The sequence below is a fragment of the Drosophila persimilis genome, unplaced genomic scaffold (genome assembly GCF_003286085.1).
Source record: "Drosophila persimilis strain 14011-0111.01,24,50 unplaced genomic scaffold, DperRS2 tig00000652-arrow-arrow-pilon, whole genome shotgun sequence".
Classification (NCBI taxonomy): Eukaryota; Metazoa; Arthropoda; class Insecta; order Diptera; family Drosophilidae; genus Drosophila; species Drosophila persimilis.
Genome location: NW_020825329.1, coordinates 552,853 through 564,369, shown reverse-complemented (window position 1 = coordinate 564,369; position 11,517 = coordinate 552,853). Strand labels below are relative to the sequence as shown.

At 40.1% G+C, this 11,517-nt stretch overlaps 1 protein-coding gene across 1 annotated transcript; it reads left to right on the top strand.

Annotated features, from left to right (window-relative positions):
* The first annotated feature begins 947 nt into the window (after window positions 1-947).
* On the top strand, window positions 948-11,071 carry LOC6602560. The gene is made up of 6 exons (XM_002027545.2): window positions 948-1,056; window positions 7,723-7,976; window positions 8,042-8,158; window positions 8,356-8,760; window positions 8,840-9,281; window positions 10,630-11,071. The coding sequence occupies exons 1-6, from the start codon at window positions 1,036-1,038 to the stop codon at window positions 10,894-10,896; spliced, it is 1,506 nt and encodes a 501-aa protein (XP_002027581.2). The 5' UTR covers window positions 948-1,035; the 3' UTR covers window positions 10,897-11,071.
* The last annotated feature ends 446 nt before the right edge of the window (window positions 11,072-11,517 follow it).

Below are 11,517 nucleotides of genomic sequence, written 5' to 3'. Positions count from 1 at the left end.
TCTTTATAGATATGTATCACCTTCTCATCGTATGATATTTCACATTGTGATCTAATCCAATGTGAAACAGGTATAATTGTATAATTATCCTTGCGTAAAACCCGTCTAAAAGTAACTGATAAAAACGGCCTATATATATTTATTAATGACTATGTATGTAGGTACATTGTACGTACATACATACGTAAAGGCATAAACATTTTTTTTTTAATTTTTACTAAAGTAGTGCCCTGACAGAAAAGAATCTTCATATCCAAAAAGAATATGATGTACATATGTGTACATCTTAAAGAATCGGATTCAATAGCTTTATAACCTCAAAATACTACAAAATATTAACAGGTTTTTTTTCATCAATATCTGCGTTTACTAAAACATGCACTAAAACAGTAAATAATGGTATTTAATATTAAACTAAGGTCGAGTAATTTTGTTAGAATTTTTCATTCCCCTATGAAGAGTTTTTACAGTACAGAAAATCTCAAGTAATTGAATTCCTTGCGGATATGTTGAAAACTGTTGCATTAAAGTTAAAATATACATACATATGTAAATATACAAAATATAAAGCACAATTTTGTAAAGTCTTCGGTGTACAAAAAAAAACCATGGTTTGATCCCCTGGTTTTTTATGTTATTACTAACGGGAAGTATTTACATACGTACGTACTTTTTACCTTTTTTTGTCTTGGTACGACTGCCATATACGAAATAATTACTATCAGGATAAGTTGACACAAAATGGCACAATATAAAATTATCTTAAATTTAGAAAGTCAACGGCATATGCCGGATACGGCATTTTGATTTTGTTTATGTACATGCATATGCTAACTCTACAAAAATTATTATCAAGCTTTTTGCATGCTTTATTAACACAAAAAAAAATGGATTTCTTCTTTTGAATTTAATTACAATTTTTCTCTAATTCAATAGATACAACTAAATATTTGAATACATATCAATCCGATGAAAAACGGAGTCAGTTTTCTTTTGATATAATCTTTTCGGGATTCTAAAAAAGACATTACTAAGATGCATTGTTACCGGATTTTGGTGCGTATACAATTGTTTATTATGTGTGTTATAAAAGGTAAAATAGCTTATATAGATACATACTTAGGGGCCTCCGATGCCTCCGATGAATCGCAATTGAGCAGAAACTATTTGGCGATCAGACATTTAATTTCTGCCAAAACTTTTTTACATATCGGGGAGATATGTAAGTTATAAAAAATGTATGTATGGAAGCATAATATTATATGTCGAAGTTACATATGTACATATGTGTATATCGAAGCTTTCTTGTCATGTTAGTTAGTTAGCGGTTAGTTAGTAATCTGTTAGTAATCCAGAAGGAGCACGGTATGAAACCGTCTAGAGTAGGCTCATAAGGTTTGAAAGTCCTGGTATCCGCGTATGGATATTTCCATTCTGGCGTTAAGTTGAATTCGTACGACAAAATGTAAAAAAAAAAGTAGTAAAAAAGTCAGTTCACTGGGAACGGCTTTAAAGATATAAGACAAAATACAAATACAAATTGTGCAAATTTTGACTATTTGTATAACATTTTGTATAAAATATTCAGTGCTTATTTTCCAATAATGAAATATAGAAACCTTTCCTATTTTGTATAGTCGAAACTCGAAATGGGTATAAAGGTATATTATATTAGATCTGGTAATTTTCTATGATTTTGCGTTTTTATTTTTTCCTATGTTCAAAATTGTGGATGACACAGATTTTCGTCCTTAGTGGGGGCGCTTTCTTCATTCTGGCTTTAATAATGATACGATCTGATTGAGATTCTGCAGTCTAGAGGATATAGTTATTCTCTATAATTCTGTGTTTTTGATTTTCTACAGATTTTCGTTATTTGTGGGGGTGGTGCGAAGTTTGGAAATACATTTCTAATAGTGAGATATCAAAGAAAATGTCGTTGCTCTAGCTCTTATAGTCTCTAAGAACTTGGCGCTCATAGGGACAGACACACAGAAAGACAGACATGGCTCAATCAACTCGGCTATTGAAGTTGATCAAGAATATATATTCACCCTAATGGGTGAAACGCTTTCTCATAGACCTTACACAAATCAATTTTCCCGCCATATCGAAAATCATGTATAACAAGGGAACAGGGAATAACAGGGAACGTTGGGAGCCGCGGCACGAGCGTCTACATTTATACCCAGTCAGTATATACTTACGTGGTTAATATGGGGAGGGGTGACCTCTTCGCGAGAAAAAGAGAGGAACCACGACCGCTAGCTGTTGTAAAATTATTTCTTGCACTTCGATTGCAATTTCATTCGTTCCTTAAAATATAATAATATAATAATCATCCGGTCTAAATAAGATTCGGCAATGAAGATTATATATGGTAATTTTTAAAGGTTCTGCGTTCTCTGTTTTCTTAAAATCTGTAAAATTGTGTGTTTGAGATGCCAAGCTTTTTTGGCACCTATGTGTTTCAAAAATGAAAAGAGAATTTGGTTTAATCTTTATAATACGTATGTCATTTTGGTGGCTTAGCGGAAACCGATTGTTTGCTATGGCCAGATAGAATTTAGCCGAGATCGATATGCAACCAATGCGCAGAGGGGTTAGCATAGAACTAAAATAGACAACGGCCCCAGATCAAAGTGATTGCCGAAGTGATCTGATCGGTAGAAAAAAGGTCCTCAGTAATCAGTGACTTCAAATGCTCGAGTTCCTTCCAAACGTTGCTTAGGTAGGTCTCCCATGTTGTGTTCAACCATGCGCGGCCTAGTCCTGAAGCATCTCACACACTTGCTGACGACCCTTGACACTGCTTTAATACCTCCAATTGGCCAATATTCCAGCCTAATTTTGGATAGCAAGGCGCGAGGTCCGGCATGGAGGTTTCTTTCGTGATAATATCTTATCAGCGCAAATGTAATGAAATGTCCCTTTGGCAGAATGCGCGGGTGCTGAGCGTCAAATTCTAGCGATGAGTTGCCAAGACGACCGCCAACTCTAAGTAGTCCAGAATTATCGATGAACGGGTTGAGCGAACTAATCGAATTGGATTTCATGACTTGACCATTGCGCCGAATCTCCTTTATGTCCATCCACAAATTTGTCAGCTGAATGTGTCGAATTAGAAGATGCGTTCCTTGCCGAATATCAGCAACGGTGAGTCCTGGATGCCTAAGACGATGTATAAATTTATGCATGTAGGCGAATGTGCGCTGCATGCGAAAGAATGAATTCGCAAATTTGCATCCGGACGTGAGATCGGCATGTGGTGACGTGATAAGCAATACTCTCTTGTGAAGCTCCAAAGTTGCTATGTCGTTAGCAGGAGATACAGGCCACTTATCCTTGGAGCCTAGCAAAAAGGATGGGCCGTGGAACCATAGCTCTGACTGGATAAGATGGCTGGGAAGCGAGCCTCTCGAGAAAATATCAGCAGGATTTAAAGATGTGGGAACATAGCGCCATTCCATGGCTGCCGTCAACTCCTCCTGAATTGATGCCACTCGATTTGCCACGAAAACTTGAAGTTTGGCTGGCTCGTCCCTAATACAAGATAATGCTTTTGACGAATCCGACCAGCAATAGAACCGACCTGTAAAGATTCCCATGTCCTTTACATTCTGCATGACTTTCGCAAGTAAATGGGCTCCACTTAATTCCAGCTTAGGAATCGATATAGTCTTTAGCGGCGCCACTCGCGACTTTGAGCACAAAACGTGGCTCGAAGACTGGGCTTCCCTGGACACGACATACACGCAAGCGCCATATGCTTCTAAGCTGGCATCACAGAATCCGTGAGCTTCTGTAGCCACACTAGAACGAAGAACCAAGCGAGGAAATGAGATCCGAGAAATGCTTGCCAAACTATATCTCAAGTCCATCCAAGTTGAATGCAACGCTGAGGGTAGGCTTTCATCCCAATCCAAATTTTCTCTCCAAAGCTACTGAAGGAAGATTTTGCACCTGACAATGACTGGATTTATCAATCCAAGATGGTCGTAGAACCGAGCAATCGTAGATAAAACCGACCGCTTTGATGGCTTTGAGTTTGTGTCCAGTGCGGACAAGGCAAAAAGCAACTGATCCGAAGCAGGGTCCCACGCTAAGCCGAGAGTTTTGGCTATGTCGCTTCCATCATTAAACTTTAGGAACTTCTCTATGTCATCTTCAGGGGTTCCCTCAAGTACTTCCTGGTGACTGGAGCACCATTTCCTAAGACTAAAATTACCACGGGACAGTAAAGCTGATGTTTGGTGCATCTTGTCCATGACCTGTGCGACCGAATTGCCGCCCGACTGCCGCAGAGCAGCTGAGCCAAGAGGGTAGGACTCACCCTCGTCGATGGCCAGCTGGTGCATTGCGCGGACCGCTAAAAATGATGCAGCCCTCGTCCCGTATGTGACGGTGTCTAATGTGTAGACTTGAACCTCGGACTCGATGGAATCTCGACATAGGATGCACTGATACAAATTGCCGGGTGGAGACACTCGTACGCAGCGGTACATTTTACAAATGTCCCCGGTGAGAGCGACTGGATATGTTCGAAAGCGAATCAATATGTTAAACAATGCAGGCTGAATAACAGGGCCCGTCATCATCACATCATTTAGAGAATATCCAGTTGATGTAGCTGCGGATCCATCGAAAACGACACGGAGTTTTGTCGTCGTACTGTCCTCCTTTAGGACACAGTGATGAGGCAAGAAATATTTGCAAAGGCGGAATACCGCTCCTTGAGTGTAGTGGCAGGCGAACTGCATACTCCCCGGATGGCAACCGTGAAAGGTGGCTTACGAAATGTGCTTCACAATCGTCTTCTTCTTTGGTATTCAACCCAGCCTCCACATAATTCTCGACTTTCCAAAACATACGAAGAGTTTTATCCAACCTTGCTTCCATCTCAGCTATCGAATCTGGACAATTGGGCGTGGCCAAAAGCGCCGAGCTTGATACCTTCTGTCCACCGCCGGATACGATCCACCCAAGCCTCTTCTGCAGAAGAGGCAGGCCATCGGTGAGTTTGATTTTCCCTACGCAGAGCAGATCATAAAAAACGCTCGCACCAATGAGGTTGGTAACCCGTTGAGGATTGAAAAATGCAGGATCAGCAAGCTGAATGTTAGATGGAATACTCCAATCGGATACATTTACTGTCATTCTTGGTTGAGAATCGGTAATCGTGGGGGCGATGAGAGCAGTAAGCGTAGTTGTGTAAGCAGAGGTGCGAGAATGCATACAAATGCTTATGGTGGATCCCTCAGTAGAAACGCTGGTATCGCCCAGCCCAGACACAAGTGCAAACGATTGAGTTCTCCTAAGCTGTAGCTGCTGGGCGAACCTGGATGTGACGAAATGCAGCTGCGATCCTGAATCTAAGATGGCACGACAAGGAACTAAAACGCCAGACCGATTCTTCACGAGAACCACGTCTGTAGCCAGAAGCACGACATCAGAGTGAAAACCTTGGGCAGCAAGAGAGATAGACGAAGTTAGAGGCGAGCTGCTAGCAGAATTTTGAGTAACGGAAAGAGTGTCCGGTTGAACGGCCAGATCGGGAGGAGTAATACCTGGGCAGCTTTGTGTTGTGGGCTGTATACTATCGAAGTGCAACAAACTATGATGCCTACCGCCGCATACTCGACATTTTCCACTATTGCATACGCGGGTCCGGTGCCCCGGTTTTAGGCAATTGAAGCATAGGGAAAGCTTCTTCACTTCTTTGTGGCGCAGCAACGGTGAGACATTTCCGAATATCTTACACGAGTATATTCCATGGCCCGCCCGCATGGCAAAAGACGTATACAGACGGGTCGGCGGAAGAGTTGGAAGCTACAAACGTTTTCTTAACGTGCGTATAGGAATGGTTTTTCCCACCTGATCGCTACTAGTATGTGTCGCTGTAGCATATTCCAATCGCTCCATTTTCTGGCAGCGTTGCTGCAAGAATTCGAAGAATTCCTCTGCGGTAGGTATAGCATCCGACGATGTGTGCTCCTCCCATTTGGTTTGCGTCTTCGAACCCAACTTTTGCAGCAGCATGTTGATGACCATGAATCCTGAAATCTCGTAAATTGACTGCATCCGAAAACTCCCGAAGCCTTTTAGCAGAAGGCGAGTCTACCCTCTTTAGCCCAAGAACCTTCTTGATGTGTGCCTGGAAAACAAGTCCTTTGTTATTAAAGCGTTTATTAAGTATATCCAGAGCCGCCCGATAATTGGCACTGGAGAGCTCCAACGATCGAACCGAATCCAAAGCCGCATCAGCGAAGCAAGAGCGAAGGTGCTGGAATTTCTCGATGTCACTGAGATCCGCATCCGCTTCAATCACCGATTTCAACATTTCAAGGCGCACCTCGACTCCCGCGGCGGTCAACTTATCGATTTTATTCCCCGCGATGGATCCGCCAAGCCTGTGCAATCGATCATATAATGACTGACTTTTACGCTTATACAGACTCAGTCTGGAATCAGCCACCACAATATTTCCGCCCGCGCCTGTATTCGGATCGTTGTCCATGTAAACCGTTGTGCAATTCGACAGAACAACGGAAAATGAAATACCGCTTAAGCGACGATGTATAGACGCGCTAGGGAAAATGCAAGACGAAACCGCGAAAAGTCAAGAACCGCGGCTGCAGCAGCGCAGAGAATGAGAGATTCGACGCTTAAAGTACGCTTAAATTTGTATATATATATTCCAGCCGCACTCTCACTGAATTTGCACTTTAAACTGTTTTTCAACGTGCACCCAAATGTATTTGTTGGTAGTTAAACTACCCAACAACAAAATATTGTATAATTAATAAGTGTTTTTAACGGAATGCGATTAAGCCATGGTTTTATATCACGTCGGGGGGTCACCAATGTTTGAGATGCCAAGCTTTTTTGGCACCTATGTGTTTCAAAAATGAAAACAGAATTTGGTTTAATCTTTATAATTCGTTGTTAATTTTGGTGGCATATCGGAAACCGATTGTTTGCTATGGCCAGATAGAATTTAGGCGAGATCGATATGCAACCAATGCGCAGAGGGGTTAGAATAGAACTAAACTATAGACGACGGCGTTAGATCAAAGTGATTGCCGAAGTGGCGGCAGCAGATCAAAGTAATTGCCGAAGTGGCGGCGGCAGAGAGCCCCTTTAGCGGGAGAACGCAGCAGCTCTGCAGAAAGTCAACGTTTTACAACATAGGCGGCTCTCTCTGCTCATACAATAATAATGCTTAAAGTTACGGTTATTATTTGGCGGCTGGCCCGAACATTGTGTTTTCTTCCTTCGTGGGGGCGGGACGAAATTTTAAAATACTCAACATTTTGTTAGCTTAGCTCTTATAGTCTCTGAGATCTCGGCGGCACATCCACTTCCCCCTTATACATATGTACATACTTATACTCTTTGAGTATCGGGTTTAAAAAAAGATGATACTGAACTTTATCCAACAAACAAAACAGTTTAAACAGATCGCAAAAAACCAAAAGGGCTCTAACTTCAAGAACATTCTATATATGCACCTTTCTATGTCCTTATAACTAAACGTTAACTATTTGTGCCAATTGACCAAATGGTCGATAAAACTAAAAAGTTGAACTAAATCTATAAATTAAATCCTTGCAGATGAAGTGCAGATGTCCTAATAACTAAACGTTAACTATTTGTGCCAATTGACCAAATGGTCGATAAAACTAAAAAGTTGAACTAAATCTATAAATTAAATCCTTGCAGATGAAGTTTATACAAATAGATGTACTGGTGATCTTGATAAGCCTAAAACAAGGAAATGGAAACTACATAGGCACGCGTGGTCGCGAATATCCTTCGCAAAGAAATGCGAATAATAATAACGGCGTTAAAAGTGAAGACTCGTCAACCGTAGTGAATTCCGGCGGAGTGAGGGCGGTCGGGGAAGTGTTTGTACCAAAAACATTTTCTCTTAGCGCACAAGAGCCAACATGCGAACAGCTTCGTGCTATGTGGATGTAAGTTAAATTACATGTTTTCATCCTCAGAAAGTCGAAATTAACCTTTCACTTACATAAAACAGATTTTCAAAAAGGCAATCTCGAGCTGCTGAAATAACAAATGAAATACCAACATATCGTGACCCCTTTACGTATAATGTTTGGGATCCCCTTTATTCTAACTCACGAGTTCTGGGATCGTAAGTAATTACCTTAATTTTCAAACAACTCGAAAATTTACATATATTTCAGCAAATACAAGACTCTCAATTGGTGCCCTGTTTTCTTTTAGTTAAATTAGAAATATTAAATTAAATACTGAAAAATTTAATTCTTCACTTTTCCAAGATGATTTGTTCAGATAACCTTTTTTTGTTTTTTTTTTGTCAAAAATTAGAATTAGGATGAGCGCAAGAGAACGAGCCCGTTCCCCTGTGTTTGGTCGTGTTGTGAGCCGAGAACCAATTACGCCGCAACGCATGACCTTTGAGCAGCGTCAGCGATTTGTAGATCTCGGATCAAGTGGCAATGGCGGCCCAATCCAAGCTCGTTTCTATGGGTCTGAAGGGCGTCCGCAAAATGCAGGCACACGTAGGTCAAGTAAAAATCGATACATGGGAGTTCCCAATGGAACGGGAGCTAGTTTGACCGGAAACCAAAACTCGGTTGCTGTACAGGGCAGCTTTCAGAAACTTAAAGAGCTCATATGGACGGAACGCGCTAAGGAGTTAACGCAGCAACGCCGAGATGAGGAGTTAGCGGCACGAGCAGCCGCGCTTAAAGAAATTGCTAACGGTCAAAAGTAAGAACTAACTCTTAGTGGTGAATCGAACTTTTGCAACTAATGTAATATTTGTAATTCCAATTATTTGTTTTTATAGCATTCAATCGTCATACAGGCCCCAACCCATCAGTCCGTCTGATTCTATTCTAATGGATGAAAATCGAAGTCCAGAAGGTGGCAGCTATCAATATAGCGACAATAATCGCATGTCAATTCTAAGCGGGCAAAACCTTGAAAATAACAAAAATAATAAAAACGAACATAGGAATCGCGTTCGAGCCACCACACGTCGTATTGGTAATTCTAACTTTGCTCTTTACAATGGTAACGGTAGACAAGCCCATAAAGAAGCTGAAAGTATGTTCTCTGGAAATTACGCTACAGCTCAATCAGGCCGCGGATCCCGCATCCAAATTCCTGCTACTGAGTTATTTTCAAGTGATTTACCAGATAGAGATCATTCTGTTATTGGAATTCCAAGGACCTACCCTATTCGACCATCCCACTTCAGAGAAAGAAATCGGTCCTTGCTGAAAGAGGTAAATAAATAAATAAAATAAATTATTTCTATTGCCTTTTATAAAAAGTTATCAATTGCCTACACCTTGATCATTAAACTCCTCGTCCACAATATAAAAACGAGGGGGAACGTTGTGAGTTGATGCGGACACCGAAACTCTACAGTTATACCAGATACTAAGTCAGTATGGCTCTCCTCCGGCAGACGCCGCTAATATTAAACAAAACGACAAAGAGTGCGTGCGAGAGAGACAGAAAATCAGTCTGAGCGTGACGTAGGGCGCTGCGTAGCCACTGAAAATTGATTTGTTCCTTTTGGCTATAAAAATTATCTGATCTGATCCAGATTCAGCGATCTGATAGATACGGTCGTTATCTATGATTCTGCGTTTTTAGTTTTCTCGAATATGCAATATTGTGGATGCATCAGATTTTCGTCCTTTGTGTGGGCGGAAGGGGGAGGGGCGAAATTCTGAGATATACGTTTTATAGTGAGATCTAACAGGAGTGCGGATACCAAATTTGGTTACTCTAGCCTTAATAGTCTCTGAGATTTGTGGATGCCCCAGATTTTCGTCCTTTGCGGGGGTGGAAGGGGATGTGGCGAAATTTTGACATAAAATGGTCAAGGTCCGATATCACAGGAGTGTGGATACCAAATTTGGTTGCTCTAGCTCTTATGGGTTCTGAGATCCTTGAACTCATATTTTGCAATTGGCAAAACCGACCATGAAACCTGCGTGTAAGAGAGAGTCAGAGCGAGAAAGAATGAAATTGTTTTCTTGATTCTGGCTATAATAATTATACGATCTGGTTTAGATTTTGTACTCTAGAAGATATAGGCATCTTCTACGATTCTCCGTTTTTGGTTTTATTGTATCTTTAAAAATGTGGATGCCAAGGATTTTCGTCCTTTGTGGGGGCGGAAGTGGGCGGGGCGAAGTTTTGAAATATTTTTGTAGCAGTGACATATCACAGAAGTCTGGATCCGAAACATCGTTGCCCTAGCTTTTATAGTCTTTGAGCACTAGGCGCTGAAGGAGACGGACAGACGGACGGACGGACAGACGGACCGATAGATATGGCTATATCGACTCGGCTTTTGATACTGATCAAGAATATATATACTTTATGGGGTCGGAAACGATTCCTTCTGGACGTTACACACATCCACTTTTACCACAAATCTAATATACCCCAATACTCATTTTGAGTATCGGGTATAATAACACATAAACATATTCACATTAGAGACAGGCCTATGGCTGTACTCAAACATTTATATTTTGATACAGAATGAGACTTAGACTTATAATGAGTCATGACAACAGCAATATAAGTTTCACCTATTCCTTAATTTATTTTAAGCGAACACCCAATGAACATTTCCAGCGTTTTATAAGAGGATTGATGACATGGCCATTGAAGGAGTCACCAACAGAACTACAAAAAAATCAAATAGACTCCAGTGGAAACCATTTTAACCAATTGGATTTACTCGGATTTCACTCTAAGCCTATTGATGTCAACTATTTAGCTGATTTAGTGAATGACAGTCAGTTAAATTTCCTAACGCAACAAATACCAAAAACTGAACAACTCGAAAACGAATTCTCTGAATACGTCAGTTATTAGTATCATTTTTTTCAACCGGTGGCATTGACTACACTGAAAATACTTTAACAAATTTAATTTGGTCCTTTACGTAATTAACAAGATTTTGTTTACTTAAATATGTATATCGACTCTGCACAATATTTACAGTACGAGTTGGCAACAACTTTCTTTTAAGTGTGAAAATCGTCTTCTGCCTTAATTTGTAATTAATTCGTCATGAAGATTTCAATCTTGTATTTGTTGTTATTTTATTAAAGTTCCTTGAATCAAATTTAATTTTATATTTTTGTACTTTATAAAAATATAGAAAACTTACATGACATACTGAGAGTAAAAAATACATTATGCTTAAATATATACAAAAATTGTATAATTGTAGCGTATTATCAGTATACATAAATATCATTAGTTCAAAATCCTAGACAAAGCGCTGATTGATATTAAATTCAATCGAATTCTTTACATCAAAAGAAATATTTAGATATGCATAAGTATATATGGATGTATACTCAAATATTTATCATACAAAGTTAGCTTGCAGATTATAGTCAATTTAAAAACATTTTGAGATAAGGCGGCAAAATCATTGAATTTCAACAATTGAGCGAATTTAAATTTGCTTGGTTTCTTATGTTCTTA

Excerpts from the sequence above, each read along its gene's own strand:
- LOC6602560 (XM_002027545.2), top strand. The coding sequence starts at position 1,036 with ATGCATTGTTACCGGATTTTG. Across the intron at positions 7,977-8,041 it reads CAGCTTCGTGCTATGTGGAT|ATTTTCAAAAAGGCAATCTC; the intron begins GTAAGTTAAATT and ends TACATAAAACAG. Across the intron at positions 8,761-8,839 it reads GAAATTGCTAACGGTCAAAA|CATTCAATCGTCATACAGGC; the intron begins GTAAGAACTAAC and ends TTGTTTTTATAG.